This window comes from Phoenix dactylifera, chromosome 16, assembly GCF_051530095.1.
Source record: "Phoenix dactylifera cultivar Ajwa chromosome 16, Ajwa_hap1_PhDact_Kaust_v1.1, whole genome shotgun sequence".
NCBI lineage: Eukaryota > Viridiplantae > Streptophyta > Magnoliopsida > Arecales > Arecaceae > Phoenix > Phoenix dactylifera.
In genome coordinates, this window is record NC_143205.1 from 15,486,098 (window position 1) to 15,507,855 (window position 21,758).

The 21,758-nt window shown below is 38.8% G+C and overlaps 3 protein-coding genes and 1 pseudogene across 5 annotated transcripts; 2 read left to right on the plus strand and 2 right to left on the minus strand.

Annotated features, from left to right (window-relative positions):
* Positions 1–540: 540 nt before the first annotated feature.
* Positions 541–6,335, minus strand: LOC103706405 (TRIGALACTOSYLDIACYLGLYCEROL-like protein). The gene is made up of 5 exons (XM_008790494.6): positions 5,977–6,335; positions 3,544–3,793; positions 2,778–3,159; positions 1,745–2,088; positions 541–1,018 (listed from the first exon to the last, which is right to left on the minus strand). Exons 1-5 carry the CDS (start codon positions 6,246–6,248, stop codon positions 821–823), a joined length of 1,446 nt encoding a protein of 481 aa, XP_008788716.3. The 5' UTR covers positions 6,249–6,335; the 3' UTR covers positions 541–820.
* A 2,165-nt stretch (positions 6,336–8,500) lies between these two features.
* LOC103706442 (putative invertase inhibitor) lies at positions 8,501–9,118 on the plus strand. Its single transcript, XM_008790538.4, has one exon. The coding sequence runs from the start codon at positions 8,535–8,537 to the stop codon at positions 8,952–8,954; it is 420 nt and encodes a 139-aa protein (XP_008788760.4). The 5' UTR covers positions 8,501–8,534; the 3' UTR covers positions 8,955–9,118.
* A 2,666-nt stretch (positions 9,119–11,784) lies between these two features.
* On the plus strand, positions 11,785–12,611 carry LOC103706404 (putative invertase inhibitor pseudogene; annotated as a pseudogene). The gene has a single exon (XR_016398676.1). The product of XR_016398676.1 is annotated as a putative invertase inhibitor pseudogene (transcript).
* Positions 12,612–14,246: 1,635 nt separating this feature from the next.
* LOC103699539 (vesicle transport protein GOT1-like) lies at positions 14,247–21,557 on the minus strand. Of its 2 annotated transcripts, none has more exons than XM_039114883.3 (7): positions 21,280–21,557; positions 18,627–18,702; positions 15,500–15,591; positions 15,298–15,378; positions 15,122–15,219; positions 14,757–14,838; positions 14,247–14,624 (listed from the first exon to the last, which is right to left on the minus strand). In XM_039114883.3, exons 2-7 carry the CDS (start codon positions 18,655–18,657, stop codon positions 14,586–14,588), a joined length of 423 nt encoding a protein of 140 aa, XP_038970811.3. In that variant the 5' UTR covers positions 18,658–18,702; positions 21,280–21,557; the 3' UTR covers positions 14,247–14,585. The 2 variants fall into 2 exon arrangements, with proteins under 2 accessions (XP_038970811.3, XP_038970812.3); XM_039114884.3 differs by lacking the exon at positions 21,280–21,557 and adding an exon at positions 18,936–21,259.
* Between the last annotated feature and the right edge of the window lie 201 nt (positions 21,558–21,758).

Sequence of the window (21,758 nt, forward strand, 5' to 3'; positions counted from 1 at the left end):
TGTACAGGGCTCGAAAGAACTATGTAAGCTTTGAGCCATGCAATCACATAAGAGGTCTGAAATTTGAGCCTTGTGATACATAACCAAGATTTCAAATCCACATGATGGCAAGAACTATGTGAAAATAAGCAATGGTGCCTGAGACACGGCATAGGTTAATCATGCAGTTAGGACATGTACCTAAAAGCAAAACCATGAAGAAGAAACAGCTCAAGATGAAACACTGAATAAAACATACAAGGTCAAGCCGGCAAATTTAGTCTAGAAGAATGACCGATATGGAATGACTACTAATACCTATTAAGTCAATTATTAAAATATAAACTTGGCAGATTATAGGGATCGTTTTACTAACAATTAACCTGCATGCATCTCATGTACTCGTCCTTTGTACTTGGATAATGCTGTTAATGGTATTGGCTGGAATAGGTTCGGATCATGTATTTGGTCGCAATGCCACGCTCGAGCATATAAAGCATGTATTTGTTCCGGCAAACCTACATGTGCCACATTCTGTGAAATATCATCTACTCCTGAATGTTTGTGGAACAATTTAGTTCAAATCAAGCTCCCTCCAAACAAGAGAACTAACAATCCAGAAGTAAGTAAACCAAATCAATGTGTGGCTGGAACATTACAAGCTGATCTATCCTGCTGCTAGAATTTTTACTGTGAAGTTGTAAAAAATAAGGACATGATATCAGCTGAACATAGATAAACATTAAAGACCATATTTTCAAAATCAATTGCAGCTAGATTCTAATCCTGCCTCACTTGTTTTTTTCATTTTTTTCGGGGGGAGGAGCTGTGGATCCAGAGACTAGAATTCAAAGAAGCGCAGCTCAACCATTGCTTCTTTCCTCTTAGGAGAAAACCAGGCCAGGATTTTCCCAGACTGTAGCAACCTAAAAGAGTAACTTAAGCCATACATGACATCCTCAACATGCGGAATATGCTTCCCAGAAGGGGAAGTGAGTGAAACCCTCGAATCAACCCGAAAGACTATAGGCCCTGCCACCTGCATAAACAAAATGTTCTTTAAACATTATACTAAAGATTGTACTATAGATCGAGCATCAAAGATAGATAATCTAGTTCAATAAAGTGTCTTCTCATGGAATACTTCATGTGGTTGACCAAGACCAAATTTTCAACTCAGAATTACTTCTCATTGAATCTGATTTTTTTATTATTATTCTATATTCTAATGAACTTGTAAGGAGATAAACAATGTAAGTTTTGCTGGGGGGAAAACAAAGAAAAAGAGTAGCATAAATTCCTATATTATCACAGAGCTTTTAAAAAGAAAAAGAAAAGGAATTGGTCTTCCAATGAGCAAACAATATTAAAGCTTAATTCAGTCCAAACATGCTAAATTCTCCACTTTGCTAAGTTATTTTTTAATATCACAAAACGATTTTGTACTAAGACTTGATGCAGGAAGATACAGGACTAGATCATGCTTCAGCCTTTTAAGTTACAAAGAGAATATTGAGATATTAGAAACATACTTTGAATTCAGGGTTCTGACAATCTTATAATTACACTTGAAGAAACAGAACAACAGAACTAATTCATAGAGCTGATCAAATGAAACTGACATAAGGCCTGTTGGTTAGAACTTAGAACTACATTTGAGTTAAGCTCTGTTGTTTATGAGTATGCTAACAAATCTAAGCACATGCTGCATAGACCATAGATCTGAAAAGGGAAAAATGCAGGAAGAATGCATGAAAAGATATACCTGCTGGTGAAGGATCACATTAAGCTTTGGAGAAGCAAGAGGATTCACTTCTCTGTCAACTCGACCTCTGAGGATGTCAGAAAACAGATGACAAGCACCCTTCATAAATGCTGAAGCAGAACAGATGTCTAAGCGAGCATCTATTCTCGTAAGGTCGTTAAAATCATTTTTGAATTTCCCATGTTGCAGTGAGTAACACAATGAGCCAAACAAGTCAACACTCAACGGATTTCTCTTTTTAGAAGACCAACTTAATCTGCGGCCAACTTCTCCTTCCCTCAATTGGGCTTCCACATTAACATCTATGTTCTCATCCCCTCCAAACCACACAGCACAAGTACCACCTAACATGCAATATACAGGAAAGAAGATGACATTAAGGAACAAATAATAAAAATAATCCATGTGAATTGGCTTTTCAGTACAAGAAATTCAATGATCTAAGAGACAAGGTTCTATCGTACTTCATTTCATCCACTAGAATCCAGAATTGCAAGTATTAACTTGCAAATTACCCATATATAAACATAAAAAATGAATGATAATATTTGAAGCTTTGCACGGCACACTGATGAAAGAAGACATTGTCAACTACAACAATGTTGGAAAAGGGGTAAGATAATCAGCTAGCAGATTGAGATTTATCCTAAAGACATATTTTCTAGTTGCAATACCGTTGTAACTAAATAAGTTCAATGGACTAGACTATTCTTGCAAAGTTTTATGTTTAATAGCACTTATGAAGGGTGACAATCATAGGTATGCCAGAAAGAACAAGCTAGAATACACAGAAGGGTAACTGCAAAATATGGTAAAACCTAAAGAATAAGAAGAATCTAGCATACAAGAAATCTTAGCATGGATAAGCTGATCATAATCCACATTCCAAATGCAGTTAAGTAGATGATTGCGATCCCATTGGAAAGTATTGTTATTCATCAAACTCTATAAAATGCCACAGAAAACTGAATAGTCACAGATGATAAAGAAAATAAATGCATGCAGTTCAAAATTGTAGCCAGAGTATTTTTACCAACAATTCCTGATATAGCTGCATGAGGTTCTTTAAGCCGCACATCATATGAGGACTCCCAAGTAGGTTCTTTTTCTACTTTCCTTGCTCCAGCATTATTGTCGTCCTTTTCTCTCCAAAGGTCTCTGCTCTTCTCATAAGAAAATGCAGCTTTAGCACATATTCCAGGCATCAGGGATAAGGGCACCTTACAAGACGAGGAATTCAGAGCCTCAGGTTGGCCACCATTTTTATGTAAACCAAAACGATATCTCAATCCAGAGTCAGATACTAGAGATGTTATATCCAGTGAAATTGAGGTGGGAACATCCCAATAAGTTCCATTCCTGTCCACAAACAACTCTGGACATGCTGCTTCTAAAGTGATATCATGATTCGGAAGCTGCACAAACATTACTAACTTTAAAAATATTGCTAGAGAAAGAAAATAAATACGGGATCACTATAGATTAAAAAGAAAAAAAAAGAAAACATATAAAATGAACCATCTAGCTTCTGAAGTGGAACACCAAACAAGACATGCAGAGAAGGAACAAAATATGAAATCAACAATAAAATAAAATAAAAGGTCAATCTTTAAGATGTAACCTTATTAAGATTGGCATGCTCTGTGGAACAGGACATACAGAATGTGTAACTTCTTAAAAGATAGCTCTGACTGGACATAATAGCTAGGTAAATACTGCAAACTGCAAGTCTATGGAAATGTTCCCTAACAAAACTATATCAAAACCATGAATATAACAGAGAGTTTTTAATAATTTACCCTGTGAAAGAGCACTGCTTTTAACCGGCGGACGCTCTTATAATAATGTCTTTCCAGGTTAAAAAGTAAAGATGTATCATCCGTCAGAGAAAGATGGGAGAACAGACCCAGTGCATAGAGCGACTTATCTAGAAAATGTTTTACAACATCTTTAAATGCAGGCAACTCTAGCTCATCAGCACTTGCCACTTCTTTCTTAATACTGGATATTAATTTTCTTGGGCGAAACTGGCTCACTAGTCCAACCCACCTGACACAATTACAAAAAATGTAAATGTCTACAGATCCATATAAGCCTTCACAGAAATGTGGTGCCAAGTACCCATGCAAGAACAATTATACACCAGGGCCTCGACAACATTTATTAGATCCAGTAAATATAAATCTCATTAACCAAAACCCACTGGAGGGGGAAAAATTTCTAGTATGGTTGGAACAACAGTTCAATTTAGGTATAAATTAGTTTTTTTATTGTATAACATCAAACTTGTAAGCAAAACTATGAGGCATGCAGTGATAAGAAGGGAACTGGAAGAGGAGAGAGACGTGGGTATTGAAGTGGAAGAAAAAGGGATTGGAAAAGAAGATGGAGAGGACATTTGGGTTTGGAGAAAATGATGGAATAAAAGTAGCATAATAGATGGGTATGTAAGCAGGTTTTAAGGAGGAGACGTGCAGGGGGCAAGAGAAGAAACAAAGGAAGGACTTTGGACTGGGAATTGTTGAGGCTTGAGCGATAAATGTTGGCCATGCCTGTGGTTTTCTTCTGGTTTTTCAGGTTGTTGTGGGCTGTGGTTCTTCATATTGTTGCTTGAAGAGAAACAAATCTGTGAATGGATAATGAGTGTCTGTTCTGAAGACAGATTTTGAAGGGATAGACAAAACTATTCTTGCTTGTAAATTGGCAATGTTTCCAACTACAAATGCATCACTAGCACGAGTCTTTTAGGGTTTAGCAGAAATATTTAAACTTGTACTAGTGGCAAGCATCACAGTTAGATCCAATGACTTAGATACACATTCAGGTTTCCTTCTTTTATCTTTAATCTGATCTTTGCATAAAGAACATGAGTGGAGCTAAAAATCAGCCAATAGAATTAGTAGTAGCTCAAAAGTATTTAGTAAAGAATTTTCTCGATATTTTTTATGCTTCTAGGAATCCCGATCCTTCCTGAGACCTTATCTTCTATCTAACATCTCTCATCTTCTGAGCAGCAACCAACATTTTATGATATTAGACTTGGAGTTAAAACTAAGGTTTTTGTTCAAATATATATGAAAGGTTGAAGATAGATGGTTAAATAATTCATCTCTCCTATGTGAACCCATATTAATCTCATCTCAAATAGGTTCATCAATATGAAATTCAAAAACTTCTCCACAGCACAAATCAGAAAACCAGAAAACGACCAGAACACATAAGAGAAATCCCCATAACCACAAAATTAAATCATCAATTATTCAAAAAAGATGGTGAAATAACAGAAAGAAACCCAAATCTCCTCAATGCCAGAGTAAGTAAAACTCGCAACTCCATAAACTCGGCAACAGCTCAAAAGAAGCAAAACTTAAGAGAGAAATTAAGCTCGAGGCTGTTGTTTTGTTACTGGACAAAAATACAAAATATGATTTTAGAAAGAAGGAGCAATTGGATAAAAGTACAATAACTCGGTCTCTTGTGCGAAACACAGCTGCTTCAAAGACCTTCTTATATTTCATCTCAAACATACCCATTTCAAGAAACAATGAAGTACAGAAGAGAACAGCATCTTCCTCAAAAATAGCCATCTAACAGATAAAAGCCATAACTTCTCAAACGCCAAAAAGGGCTGAGAAAAAATATATATATTCCCAACAATAGACTCATCAACAAGTCAAATAAAAGCAAAAAAGATATATATTTGAAATTTATGCTTCTCATTCCTGTGAAAACTTAATCTTTCTCTTCACCATGGAAAAGATAGGCCACACAAATCCACAAAATATCCCAGCCAACATAGAATCACCAGAAAAAATTGCAAGCAGATAATAACAAAATGTCCACAACGCCCTAAAAAAGGCGACTTTGTATCGCAAAACAGCAAAATTCCAACAACAGACTCCCCATAAGACCAAAAGGAGTAATTTTGGAGGGCTGTTTGCAATTAATTCATCTCGCTTCTTTCAGAAATGCTCTTTTTAGTTCTTCTTGTTTCCGTCAAGTTTACTTTTTTCTTAACCAAAAGAAAAGAAAGGCCACAAAAATCTACAAAAACCAACCCCCCCAAAATCCGAATTACACCAGCTTAAAAAACCGCAACTTCATATCAGAAACCCGCAAAATTCCAACCGCAGACTCATAAGAAAGTTCAAAAGGAGCAATTTTGGAGGGCCTTTTGCAATCAAGTACTCTCACTTCGTTCAAAAATGCTATTTTTACTCTTCTCGACATACCAGTTGGAAGCGGCGGGACTGGGCAAGAGATATTGGACGGAGAAGGAGCCGAGTTCCTTCCGGGAGGTGGGGGCGAAGGAGGGGATGATGCCAAGGGGGAAGGCGTTCGCGAGGAAGGAGAGCTGCTGCGGCCGGATGGTCCGACTCGCCCGGGCCAGGGCCAGCGGGACCGGTTCGCCGGGAACGGACCGGGCTGTTCCCTCTAGGGTTTGCGGCGAGGAGATGTTCAGGTCCCAGAAGGCCGCGTCCATAGCCAGACGAAGGTTCGCCATCGCCGTCCTCCGTCTCTTCTCTTCTCTTCGGCCTTTATCTCTCTGTCCCCCTTATCACTCTTCTACGAACTGTGAGGTTTTAAGAGGGCTTTGTTAACCCTCGGCTTCTCACGTTAGAAAGGCTGCTTTCGTGGGCCGCTTGGGTTGCATGAGCTCAAGTTCGGCCCGAACTTGAAGCCCAGTTCACAATCATGACCGTCTACGTATTATAGGACGGCCCGTGACGTATGTACCAGGCAGGCGTTGTATCCTTTATTACATGGACGGCCGTGATTAGGGTATCTTACGAAAGTATCTGAGATGCATTGTCCCTTGCAGTACATGAACATGTGCTTCATGATTGGCACGATGGTTGGATAGCGGGTCTTATGATGCCATGTCGGTCCCGGAGAATGCTTGTGTTGGAAGATTGGAGGTTTATGTTTGCATCCGAACATGGCAGGATCCCGAATAGGGTTGTGAAAAAACTCAAGCTCAAGCCTAAACATGTTCATGGCCCAGAACTAGCCAGGTTTGGGTCAAGCTTTGCCTAAAGGTTAACAAAATTTAGTCATACTTGGGCCCGCACGGACTAGCCTAACTCGCACTTCAGGCTTTGAGCCACCTCGGATTTCATAATTTTTTTTAAAATTTTTTAAAATACTAAAAATATATTAATACTAAAAAATTAAATATGAATAATTAGATATTAAAAATAATATATAGGATATCTGTTATCCCATTAAGGCCGTTTGGGTGGCAAAGAGGTCGGATTAGATTGAGGCATGCTTGACCCCAATCCGACCCAATTTTATGTACGAGTCTAAATATTGGACTCGAACCCAATCCTGTAGATGGTCAAGTAGGGTTGGGTCCATAAAAAAAATATTGTAGACCTAGCAAGCTCTTTGGATCAAATTGGGGTCATTATGACCCAAATTCAAACCCAAATATTCATGTCCGAGTCAAATCCAAGTCTGCATTTTTTGACTAACAAGATTTTATGAAGAAAATTTGTTCTTACTTCTAAATCAAACTAAATTTTGACCTCATAAAATTGTTTGCTAACATGGTCAAAGCTCAATAAATTAATATTTATCTAGAACTCCAATCTCCGCTTCAGGAGGTTAATAGCATGAATAGCTAGCCTTTCTTAATATCATGAGACTAATTTGAGCACTTTTCTCTTAATAGAGGAAAAGAATAAATAACTTTGAATATTTTCTTCGCATCAATTGAGTGCGGTCAGGTCAATTCGAATTGGATAACTAATAGGAAGACCTATATAATGTGCGAATCGGGCTAGATCAAAGTTTTGAAGTTCATATCCAATCGTAAATGTGTAATTGGGTCTAATATCTGAACTTGACCCAACCTCACGGGTAGCCAACAATGGGTTCGGTTTGATCCAAATAGGACGCATTCAATCGGGTCATAGGTTAACCAATCCATTTGCAGCCTTAATTGCATGACTTGCAAGATAAGTAGTCTAAAAATCCTTACATATCATCATATCCTTTAAGTAATATACGATCGTTAGAGAAAAGGTATCAACCAGCTAAGCTAACAACTCTTGGGCTATCGTATGAAACCGAACAAAATAGACGGATGCCAAACAACTCATTTAGATGTTGTTTTTTTTTTTCCTGAAACAAACATTCCAAAAATAATGGCATAAAAGAAATAGTATGAAAAATAATAAAAGATATTATTTATAAAATTCATCCTTCTCATTTACGATTTGATATATAGCTTCTATGAAACAGATTACGCGGAACTCATTTAATTTTATGTTTTGCAATGTTTCTGAAAAACTTAAAATTTTGTAATAAAGCAACAAAATAATCTTTGGAAGTGGTTGGCCAGTTTCAGTTGAATTTCTTTAGAAACCCCCACTGTGTGGAGATTCCGACAATTAAGTACGTTAGAGGCCATGGCAGCGCCCTTCCCACCAAGCTTTCCTCTCATCAACGGAACGCTAAACCCGGGAGGTTGGAAGCATTCAATGCCCCTCACGACCACGTAACACCTGCATTAGCTCCAGAAGAAGAGGTCTTTACTCCTCACCACCCTGTACATAAATACCCACACACATCCATCCTTCCCTACTCTTCCTCACTCTACCATCACCTCCACCCTATTCCTCACCACCTTCTCTCTCCCTTGAGGCTTGAGCTAATGAAGCTTCTCATTTGCCTGTATCTCCCTCTCCTCCTCTCTCTCCTCCACCGCGCCACCTCCACCGAGGACCGGCAGTGCTCAAATCCGGCCGACGTCGAAGAAGTCTGCAAGACTGTCACAGCTAGCATGGGAGCCGACGATCATGAGTACTGTGTGAGGACGCTGAAGTCCGACCCGAGGAGCAAGTCCACTGATCTTCATGGCCTTGCGACACTTGCAACAAGGCTCGCCATCTCCCATGCCATGAGCACCGAGTCTAAAATCGAGGGGCTGATGGACCTGGAGTCAGATCCGAAGATGAAGGAGAGCTATAACGCTTGTTTGGATGCCTACAATGATGCCATCGACGAGCTTCGAGATGCGCTCGATAACCTGAACTCCAAGCTCTACTTGGGGGGGATGTCCTTGCTTAAGTCCACCCTCAAAGGGGTTGAAAGCTGCGAGGAAGCATTCAAGGATGAGAAGAGCTCACCATTAATAATGGAGGACAAGGACTACCAGAGGTTGGCGAACATTGCGTTCCACATTACTGCCTCGGTGGAGTGATTGTTTTCATTCTTTGTTTTCTCTTGTTGTTGGTCTTTATGACTTTGTTTTCAGGATGGCAAGGATAAGGCTTATTTTTGTTAGTGTTGTGAAATTTTACTTGATTGTATTTGGTACCATTTAGCTTAAGAATAGAGTTTGAAAAATATTTGTTGCTTGTTTTTTTTTTTCTTTTTTTTTCCAACTCAAAAAATGTTCCACGTTTTTTTAAGCTCTTCAAATCCAAAGTCAATGTAAATCTAAGATTCATAAATCCCTTTGGTTTTCGGGAGGAGTGCAAGTCCAATTCACATCTCACCCAATTAAAGCTGAATTTATATGCAAATTAAGTTCAAACCCACAGGTTAGGCATGTGTCTTAGATTGAGAGCCAAACCCTAGTTAGGTCAAGTATGCATACAGAGGATCTGATTAATCTGAAAAAAATCAAAGAAGGTTAGTTTAAGAATCTAGACTCCCTTTTGACCTTTTGGCCAAGCCCAGATTGAACCCACAAAGTGATTTGAGTTCATGCACATCGATGATAAGCTTGAATAGGTTGTGTGCATATATCAAGTCTTAGGAAGCAAAACCTTCGGCGATTTGGTTCTTGAACAGGGACATGATATCGACCTAACCATATGATGCATTTGAAAATAAATCACCAAATATTTAGGTTCATGAACAAATGCTATGATAGGTTGTAAGCTGCATGCTACATGAGGAAACGAAATGTGTTGTTGGATTCATATGCACCATTGGACTCATCACAACCTTCTAATTGGTTCCATTCCAGTCCTGTGTTTTTTGGTGTATATGGTGCAATGGGTTGGAATATTTGATATTTTAGTATTTGGTATTTACAAAGATGTTGTTTGATTATTTGGTAAGAGGACTTAACTCGGACAATAAAAGAACTTCTGTCATAAGGTTTTTGGTGAGAAAATATTAATTTTTTACGTGAAGAAAGACCTGTCCACTTTTTCGTGAACAAAGATTTATCCCAAGATATTGCAATTCATGCAAGAAACTAAGGATACAAATCCATTCAAGCACCATATAGGCTATACACTTTGTAATTCTGGTTGAAATTTCAACCCAGAACCTTTTATCCCAAGTGATCGCCGTGTCATATTCAATGAGGCTTACTAAATTTCACTTTGAACTTGAAGCAAATCCAGCATTGAACCAACTTATCTAAAATTCACTTAGTAAATATTGTTACAACCGTCAACCATTATATTGGCAAGATTCACAATAATCCACCAAATCCTTACCAATATCCATTGGTTTATTGTCAAAACTAGCACCCAAACGAGTTGCGTCAAGTCATGAACTGGCCTAATTATGCCTGATTTAACCCATTTTTTTAGATCACTGGTTCATGTTTGGGTATAAAACATGGCCTATTTAATGAACCAAGCTGGGCGTAGGTCATAATTTTTCTATCTAGACTAGTTCAGTCCAATCCAGGTTACTCAACTCCTATAATCTTGAAATTTCTAGCCCTTCCATCTGTCGATCTATCTTTGTTTCTTTTTTTTTTCACCTTCTGCCCTAACAAAGCCCAAGCCCCTCGACAAACCAAGTCCATGCTCGTGGGACCACGGCTTAGCATAATGAAGGCCGAAGTGAACATTAATACTCTACCGGATCGAAAGTAAGAAGTCGTACCATCCAAACCAAAGTTCAATGATTCAAGCTCTATGAGTTGTGTACTGAGAATATTATTTTATTTCATGCGAAAAGCACAATTAGCATTAATTATATAATTGTCAATGCTATTAATGGTGCTACTCCACATTAACACTATATTCTTAGTTATCTACTTTTTATTCATTTTATCACTTAGTTTTCTTTAGAGATAAAATGAAAGGTTAAGTGTTTATCTCTTACACTGAATCTGCACCTAGACCCAACTCGAACCTATTGTCTTGGGTGAGGCTGGCATATGTTTGATTTGGCCCAGCCTTAATAACAAACAGGGCTTAAGTATTGTCTGGACCTGAGCAGGCCGAGCCAGCCCATTTGCAAATCTCGTAAGCCATCTGAGATCTCAAGATCCATCGAAGATCTTGTCAAGATGCACTGGGTTCTCACGCAGATCTAGCGAAAATCTACAGAGATCTCATCTACATCCATCAATATCTTCTTCTGGGTAATGCAGCTTTCTTCTCCCCAAGTTGTGATTTTAAAAGGCACTCCAAATATACATCAAGACAAATACGACAGGCAAAGAATATTTTTTGTAATATCATAGATATGTCCAAGATCATAAAAATAATTATATTCAAACACTATAAGTGGGACCAATATCGTTGTCAGAAGTTCTACCACTTGGACGTAGCCTCCTTCACCTTACGTTCCAACTCCAACTACTTGGACTTTGATATATGGATCATTACCCATTCCACTGACGGCTTTTGGGTAATACCTAAAATCAAGAACCAATTTGAGTAAAGGCGACCTAAGTCTTCTAAGAACGTAAGATTGCTCCACTACTACCCTCTTGAGTGGTTACTATCTTTCTAGCGTGCAACTCATTGGATATCTTTCTCCCAAATAAACTTCAGCTCCCAAACCTACCACACCTTAGAAACATAATTACTTTGCTTGCACACTTGACGAAGACTCCTCTATATTGATTTCCTGAAGTCTACGCTTAGGAGCCCTTCTCTCCCTTCTAATTAAAGCATCTATATGGAAGCACATCATGTGACACCAAACTCATTAATTGGACGGCTCAAATCAGAAGGATCACAGACCATAGGGAGGGAGAAATCCCCACTCCCCTTCTAGATCGCTGCCGACACCCATCCGTATCTCACCACTCTCCCCAACCTCATGCCATTTGAGCCTATCACCACTTTTTAATTGCTCCTCTTCCTCTCCCTCACATATTCCTTGTTCTCCTCGCTCTCTCTGGCCAATATTCCATGCAATAGACTTGGATACATGCATAGAGAGAAAACAAAATAGGCTTCATACACACCATGTCAACCATGATTCAATTCACCTCCTTTCTCCTCTCCCTCTTCTTCTTCTTCCTCCTCCTCAACCAAACCAATTCTCCGATGGTGGCCGCCACCCACCCCGATATAATTCTCAAGACCTGCAAGCGCTGCGCGAAGGGCGATCCCAACCTTAACTACACTCTGTGTGTAGAATCCCTTGCATCGGTGCCCAAGAGCCATCACTCCGACGTGCGAGGACTAGCGATCGTTGCAGTGAAGCTGTTCAAGGCCAAAACGATGCATGCCAAGTCTATGGTGAAGAAGCTTTTGAAGGCGAAACCGATGGAAGGCTACATGAAGAATTGCTTGCTGACCTGCAAGGATGTATATTCGGATTCAATATCCGACCTCAAGGACTCCATGAAGGCGATAAAGTCCGGCCAGTACAAGGATGCCAATATACGGATTAGTAGTGCAGTAGACGCCCCCGGCAACTGCGAGGATAGCTTCCAAGATGGGAATATCAAGTCGCCGTTGATGGAGGAGAACAAGGACGTGTTCGGGCTCGCCGTCATTGCCCTGGGCATCACCGCCCTCCTCGGGTGACTGTTCCATTCATATTATAATCGTCCTATCTTCGATAATTATGTGAGGATAAACTAAGAGGATATAGAAAGATGTAATTGTTTATACCGCAATAAGATGGCCTAGAATCAAGTTCCTTACGATGGCTTCTTTCCTAGAAATATAATTATATTGTGGTATATATTCTTCTTATTTTGTTTAATTGGATGATAAGGACGGATGGTTTACCCAACAATCCTCCTAGGAAGGTTCGCTGGCACCTTTTTTTTTTTACTTCTTATATCATATTTTTCACACCACAATCGGAACTGTTGATGGAATGCCTATTCCAAGATACTACGTACATAATTCAATGGATAGCAAACGGTGTAACAATCTGCCTGTACGAAGTCCTACAAAATTGTATGCTTCATCTCCAAGTTTAATTACTTCTGCCCAACCCTTCATTAGATATTGCCGTCTCGCTGCCGTATCATGCTTCGAAATTTTGGCAAAGTTCTAGTTTTCTCACGCATACATGGAAGCCAGTCAGGTTGCCAATTGGATCATTGGCTCTCAGAAGAATGATGTAGTCCTGTTTTGTTCCCGGTTTACTAACAATAATACTCTTAGACGCTGCCTTTAAGGGGAGGAAATAAAAAGATGTCATGGGATGCTGCATGGAATTTTTTTATTTACACATTTGTTGGCGATGGTTGGTGCTCTCTCTCTGCCTTACTACCAATCCCCTCACCCCACCTCCAATAAACCAAGTGTGGTTGACTTTTGTGCTGTTGCATGTCAGGTAAAATATTAGACCTCTTAGCTGACCATCTGAGAGCACATTGATGGAACTCTTATCGTGGGTCCCGCCACAAATTCTTCTGAAAGCACCAGCCGTCGGGTAGATTTAGGGGTAGCTTCTGCTTTGAAAACTTTCCAACCAATCAAGATTGGTCTGCTCTCAAGCGTTGTTCGTGGACCATGGAGTGCGAGTAAAGAAAACTGCATGCGCGGAACCCACGGTCTCTGGCTAGTCGGAGATACCACAAAAAGATGAGTCGGGATGCGTGATCTCCACGGAGGCATGACTTGTGGGGCTCATCTCATCAACGAAACAAGACAGACATAAGATATCCATTTTATATAGCATGCAACTAACAAGAGGAGGGCCCATAGACCTTGCATGTAAAGATGCTGCTCTAGGAACAATACCATCATGAAGACAAGGGTACGACACCATGCTATTTATCAATTAGGATCTAGCACATTATTTTATAGCGCACATGAAAAGGCAATGAGAGTATCATAGTTCATTGCAACAGCAAACCATTAGACTTCCCCCCTTATGGAAAAAAGAAACATCAAGCAATGCTTCAACAAGGGCTCCAATGTTAGACCTTTCAGTAAAGTAAGGCAGCAGAAACAAGCAACCAGGGAGTTTCTTCTATTTGCTTTCCGTGGTAAAAGCATTGGTAACTTTCCTGAAGCGCGACCAAAAAACAAACATTTAGCGAGTAACCATTTTTGTCGGTAATCATTAATTAAGATTTGTTTTTCATATCCAACTTACAGACACATATTGTTTTGCGCACAAACTTTGACAAATCTCTCCTCTTCCCGTGAGGGAAATTATATACACCATAGGGCCATTACCTGGTCACCTTGGCTAATAACTGCACCTCCTTACGTATCTTCCTAAATTAAAGAAGATACCAGCTACTCACCAGTTTAAGCACAACCACCAATTATGAAGGCCAATAATATTGCAACATTTATCCACATATACACACCCGTTTAAGCACAACCACCGATTATGAAGCAAATATTGTGACATTTCTCTGATTTAACCATCTCCTGGGTGAAGCAGGAAGATGTCAAGCAGTTACAATCAAAGCCGCAAAAGCAAATATCAGTGAGTAGCTGATAGGAGCGGCATGTAAAAAATTCTGTATGATATTTGACGCCCAACAGATAGGCTATCTTACAAAGAATGAAAATGCCAAGTGATCAACATAACCCACTTGCGGCAGGATACTGCACATAGCATGTTAAGAGTTCAACAAAATCAATAGTCTAACAGCTAACGTTGACTGCTATCTTACAAAGAACTTTGTGTTGCAACAAGATCATTGTTACACGGGTACACGTTTGCCTCTATAGCGATCAAGGAACTGCAGGGCAAGAAACAAAGACAAATAACAGAAATGGTTGGCCAAACTTTCAAAAATAAACAAGCTTGGATACAAACAGCAACCCCAAAAGGTAAGTTCCCAGGGTGAAAGCATGTGGAGACATCATCTTACCGATGTCACAAAAGGTTGTTGGAATAGCCAGCCAAGCACAGGAATTCTCTGCAAAAAAACTGCAAGAGTAGGCCAGAAGCCGCTGCCAGACAAACCAAATCAGCACTCCAGAGTAACAAAGTTAATTAAAAAGAAAAAAGAAATAGAAATAGAAAAAAGCATCAGGTGGTGGTGTCCAGCCATCAACATAAACTCTGGTCAGTTAAACACCATCCACATGTAACATCAGAGAAGCGGGCTCCATATTCACCAGCTACCTAGCAAAGCTCAAGAGTTGAAAGAAAAGAGTGGCATTGCCTAATTTTTCAATGCTAATACCTATGACGTCATCCATGCTCAAAGAGGAGGCAGAAGAATATACTAACCTGAAGAGAACAATGAAACCATAGGACTCAAAGATCATGCCAAAGACAGGCCACCCAATCAGGACCAGAAAGAAACCAAATCCAAATGAGATTGTGCCCTGTCAAATCAGTATTCATTTAAGTTGAAACAAAATGGTTTGTGAAATGATAAGTTGACTCATGTTACAAGCAAAAACCTTGTAGTTTTTCGGCTTGGTGAAGAATTGCATGGTGGATTTCAGTCCAATGGTTAACATGACACCTGACAGGAAGAGAATCTGATACAGCCCACGGAAAAAAATACCCGATGGTTGTGAATGCACTGTATCAATTCCCCAGGGAAAACAATACTAGAAAAATAAAATAGAATGCATGAAAATAGATGAGGATAAAACTTACATTCCCCATTGCTAGCAGTCCCTTGTCAAAGACGAAAATGATTCCCAAAAATGAAAACAATATACCAAACCCTGTCAGTCCTAGTCCAATCTCTGTTTCATATGCAAACTCAAGGTTAGGAGACAGCTGCAGCTAATCCTTTAAACATCATGAGCATACAATAATAGATGATCTTATAGTATCAAACTGTCTCTCTTAATTAAAAACCAAAAAAAAGGAACTCTTTAAATTCGATCTTATAAATGGCATGGAAGTACAACTTAAGGAACCCAGATGGGTTTCGCATTTATTAAATAAGAAAAAAATAGACATCCAGAACAAAATATTGTAACAGCTATTTTTGGTTCTAAGCGCGCAAACCATTTTTTTCCAATGTATTTAGGACATTGTAATTCTTTAGTTCTAAATATATACCTATAAGATATTAAAGTTAAGATAGCACAGATAGGTCCACATACTACAGGGCCTTTTGGATGCCCAACTATGATAATCATCAGATATCTTGTACATGAATCAGAGATGCATTTGTAATGGCATACTATACACCAGGAGGTACATGCATGTTTATTGAGTTTAACTTGAGTACGCAACCACATAGCTGCGAGCCATTTGAAAGGTGACCTTTGATAATGAAGAAAATCTCGATTGAAATAATGAGTATCCCTAGATTCACCTCCTCGCTGAATTTGAAGCTTGCAGTTCTGTTTATGCTGCAAGCCATTTAAAAGATGATATGTGATATCAGCAAAATCTTTGGATTACACAATGAACACCCTCTCCAATCCTCCTACTTCTCCCTAGTTCTGGCTCCATTCCTTAGCTGAATATAGAGCTTAAAGTGATGTCTGCACTCATGGACACAAAACCATTTGTATAGGGTAGACAGGCATGTGAAAAACCTCTAAAGGAAATATGAAGCCTATACCCTAGTTCCACTCTTTTGCTTTTCTATTAAGATAAGAATTTCGGAATGAGAAGGTTTTCTATCATATTAAGACTCAACGTATATCTAAAAAGTATTAAATGATGCATCCGCTTGTTGCCCTTTTTACACTACCCAGAACTTGGCTTAATATATTGAAAAGGTTCAACCACCAAAATGCAAGGCACTCCATACTAAATGAGGATTATTAAAGCAATTGACATGACTGTCAGACACATAACAAGGAGGCAAGCTCCCTCAAACATCATTGCATAGAATACTCCATACTGAATGTGGCTTACCAAACCTATTAACATGACTGTCAAACACATAACAATAAGGGAGATCTTTCAATTTTACCTGAAGATTATAATCCGAAAATTATCTGATAAATTAGGTTAACAGGGGGAGCGGAGCACAGCTATTAGAGACAAGCATTACTAGTAAACACTCCATAATGAAATGAGGCTTATTAAATATATTGACATGACTGTTAGGCACATAAATAAGATGCAAGCTCTCTCAATTTTGCCTGAAGATTACAATCCGCAAAATTTTTCTAATGTATGAGAAGAGGGGTGTCAAAGGGCAAACATTATAAGCAAACTCTTAAGCTACATTTAACCTTAAATCTAAATCTATTTAGGTCCTCAAATGATGCATATAAAATGGTTGTTTTACAATTCCCAAAAGCAATTTTGTACGGCAAAAGCCTTTCACATGAACATTCTACAAGGAGTGCCAACATATTTTAAAGCAATTAAACAGATCAAAAATGACAACCACCAAGATCAGGAGATGTAATTAGAACTATGCCAGTCTGTCAGGATTGCCTTTTTTAGGGGAAGGGGAGGGCAAAAGCCCATCCCAACTTATTAAGGAGAGATAATTACAAGAGAGTACAGATGAAAAGAGGAGTTACAGCATTAAGAGGAAGGTAAGAGAGAAGAGACAACATTCCAAAAGGCTTGAAATCAGAAGATTGTTGGGCTTCTGGATAGATGCATCTAAGATGTCTTCCAACATTTTGGTCCCCATGTTGCAAACAACGGATATAAATATACAAAATGGAAGGCTAAGCAGATCTATGTACATACTTCCTTATCTTCAAAATATTGCATGTTCTTCACTAAGTATTGCTAGTTTTAGGACAATAGGTAGGCATCAAGCAGACTTCCTCCAAAGGGATGATATCTTGGAGAAAAGGACTCGTTTAGTTTGTTTGTACAGATATGTTAGTCAAGAAGGTTAGTTTTAGATACAGGTAATTAAAAAGAGAAAAGTTCTTCGTAACTAATGGATTGGACAAGGGCAGCAATGTAGGGGTAGCTGAGACAGTATATTGTCCTGAAGCAGGCCATTCACTAGCACTGCTCTTTTGACGTGAATATTAAATTCAAGGTGTGCACTCTGGTTTCTCTGGACTGTCTACTATTGCAGCTGACATTAATATTCATGAGTTGAATCCCTTTTATGCGTAGAAATAAAATTGCTTGCATTATTCACTTACTTGTGGAACATGAGAGATCATGAGAATGTAAGTTTTGCATCCTTCCTAACCTATCTTAAATATTTTACATCCTTCCTAACCTATCTTAAATATTTTACATCCTTCCTTGCAACTCTTACTAACTCTGATGTACCAAGCTGATCTGGAAATCAATGGATTAGGAGGCCCGGTGGTACAGTGTTTGTTTCAGAAGATTTCTTCAACTCCTTTAAACTCAAAAACAAGATGACCTGAAGAATTTTGTATGTGGAGCAAATGCCTCACCTCAAGATGAACCACCTTATTGAATGACAGAGAAGCAGGAACAAGATGTGCAACACAAGGTTTCTATAACACCAATATCCCCAAATAATAGAGCTCACCATTATAGCAGAAATAACAGCCATACATAGACATTTCAGCCCAGACTGGGTATATATGGATATTAAAATATTGGCTGTTATAATGGTCATTATAACAGAAAGTAACAATTAATAAGGGAAACATATCATCATAATTAATTACGCATAAATTATTTCCTTCCAGCTGGTCTAAAGTCTTGAAAACAATTTTTATTAAGACGTACAGTGGGTATGTGAGTTGTAGCAAAATAAGGAAAAAGATGGAATGATTATAAATCATGAATAAATTACACCACCTACAAGCATGTGACAGAAAGAATAAACTATGACATGCATTAGGCACAGAATTCATACTTTTACGATCATTCATCTCAAAGGAAACCATTGTACCAGGCCAGGGACACAGACCAAGATGCTTATAGGCAAAAACCTGCAACAGCAATAATGTGTAAGAATGTTATTACGTGCAATTCATCAATGCTCACCAGCATAAAGAACACTAAATTATAAAAACCAAAAATTTGTAAAGAAATTTAACAATAACAAGTTGAAATCTTTCTCAAGAAATGTTCAGCATGAGTGGAATGTCAAGTTTCTTGCAACAACTAAAGTTCAAAAATAATCCTGTCAACTAGATGTCTTAATCAGATTTGAAACCCTTACCTACTTTATCAGTAGGCGGTTGCTAAGTCACGACAGCTTAGTTTTTCCATAGGTTATAATATGCACATCCCTCTTGTACCTTTGTCCTTCACTTTTTTTTCTTCTCCAAAACATTGTGGAGCACAAGAGAAGTAAAGGTGTACTTGTTAGCATTTTCTATCTCATACACATGCATGCATGCACGTGCACATTATTAAAAAGAAAATTTGTTTTTCTACATGTTAGCCATGTGTGGTAATTTATATTCTGTTAACATACTAATTGATAAAATAAAGATTGTATATAGGTAGCATATGCACACATAAAAAGGAAAAAGTAGAAATAAACTGTATGTTTTGATATGAGAATTACAAAACCCAGGTCTTGGTTACAGAAGTTGAAAGAAATTTATTTATAAACTAGCTGAGATGTTGCTTCAACTAACAAGTAGCATTTTTTATGGGGAAGTTTATGGGAATTTTTTTATGTTAAACTATCGATTTTGCTTGTGCATGTGCAATGCATGAACCAACAAGTAGCACAAGGAAATGGGAGAATAATAGTGGAAATAGAAGAAGAAGCAAATAAATTCTCCCCAATTAAATGTTGAGTGCCTTATGGCAACATGACCTCTCTTATTGAATCTTCAGAAACCTACATATTCGATCATCATACACATTATTGTCCTCTTTGTCATACTTCACACTGTCCAGTATGAACAAGGTGAAGAACATTATATATTAAAGCTCTCAGATCTCATCTTTAGTGTTCTAAGATTGATTTTCAATGATGATCTAGAATTTAATTTCTTTTTCAAGGTTATGCTGGTTTGCCTTGCCTAGGTGACCCAGGTAAGTTCCAAAGAAGCTTAGGCCCCACTTTGAAAAATGCTTAGGTGCCTAAGTGAGTTAACCTGCTTAGGCAAATACTCAGATGTTTGACTTTCACCTAGTTTGCCTAAAGGTAAGGTCAGTTGGCTTGGAACTAACTAATAATGCTTTCTTGGGTCAACTAGTTTCTGCTCAGGGATCTTAAAATGCATTTAACAAGCATCATAAAAAAAGGAGACAACACGGTTGAATGAGATAAGAAAAAGATGCTGTTCATTTTTTGACAAATTCAGTGCTATCTCAGTACTGTAGGATAGAATAAAAGAGTACAGATAAAATAATTCTGAATGTATATTAATAATCTAAAATAAAAATATATGAAGCTTTCATCTGAATTTTATCTTCAAGTGTTTTTGCTCTCCTCAGATTATCTAATTATTAGTTCATTCAGAAGATAGAGGTCAATAAAACTCAGGTGCACTAACAATAGGCATCACCAACATGTCCATATATACTGATCTCACATTTGCATGACTGAACATTACACTGCTGGGATGGTGCACCTAATTACTAACAACAGATTCCTTATCGGGTGACTTCTGTACATACGACATTATTTGTGTGACTACCACTAGGTTATCATTGTACTCCTTTCTTTAGATCCCTCGCCACCTCTTGCTCCAGAATTCAATACTTTGATGACTATCAAACTGAAGCCCCTTTTAGTTTACATGGTAACTTACAGATCAAGATGGTGTCCTAACTGTTTCCCAAGGAAAGGTTTGACCGCTCATCTTCTGAATTATTTAAGGGAGACAACAAAGGGGAAGATGGTGTGCAAGTGAAGCTGACACAAATGGTTTCGAGAAGAGGGGGGGGGGGGCGGGGGGTTGAATTACAAGCAACGAGCAGCCTCTCACAAGAAGTCACCCAACAGTTAAGAATTAAGCTCCACATGAAAGTTCTCCATTCATAACTATTGATGCAGCCTAAGATTAGAAGTTCATATACAAATCTAAAAAGAAATGGGACAAGCAATTAGGGTTTCAAAGATCTGTAGCACAATCAGAACAGGAACAATTATTATCCACACACACACAAAAAAAAAAAAACAGCTTTGTTAATTTAGAAACCAAGAAGACATCCAATCGCTCTCTTGACCTAGAACATGCGAAACACAACAGGATCACATCAAACTCTTGGAAAACTAACCTTCTTTCTTAAAATTCGCAGATTAAAATGGAAACAAAACAATAAAAAAGTCACAAGAATTCCTACCCAACGAAATCGGGGCGAACAAAATCGCCAATTAAAAGAAAAACGAAAACTAAGAAGAAATCAGCAACTGGAGATCCTATTGATCTCCCAAATTAGAACACTGACCAAGAAATCGACGGATTTCCATCACGACAACCTCAATAGACACAGGAATCCACAAAGAATTGATCAAAAACCGGAAATCCCGCGAAAGAACGAAAGAGCAATTGTCCGGTGACTGTGACACGAATCTGAACCGAGAGGATAGAGATTGATACCTTTCGATGAGCCTCGAGAGGGAGGGAAGGGGGGCGGGGAGGAAGAGAGAGCGAGGAAGATTTCTTGGGCAAGGAATTCGAACGGTATTTTTAGAGGCCGGAGGCCGATGGGCGGGAAACTAAGTGACCACCGCGTCGGGAATGGAGATCGGCTTGCGAGGGCGAGTGGAAGAAGATATGAGAGGCGAGGAGAGACGCTTTTAATTTCGTGGGTTTTCGGGATCGCTGTTATTAACCGCCTCAAGAGTCAAGACCCAGGTTCTTTGTACGGTTGTACTAATGGAAATGGAAAATCGGGTTTCATGTGGAGCAAATTAAATTGGTCTATAGACCGCGATCAGTCCTGTCCATAGACCGGGACCGCATACGGCCCATGGCCCAAATAGCGTCCGGTCCATAGACCGCAATATCTTCTGATCCTGGAAGGCGGTGTTCCGGTCCATAGATCGCGATCGCAAGGTCGACCACGTACGCTCCGT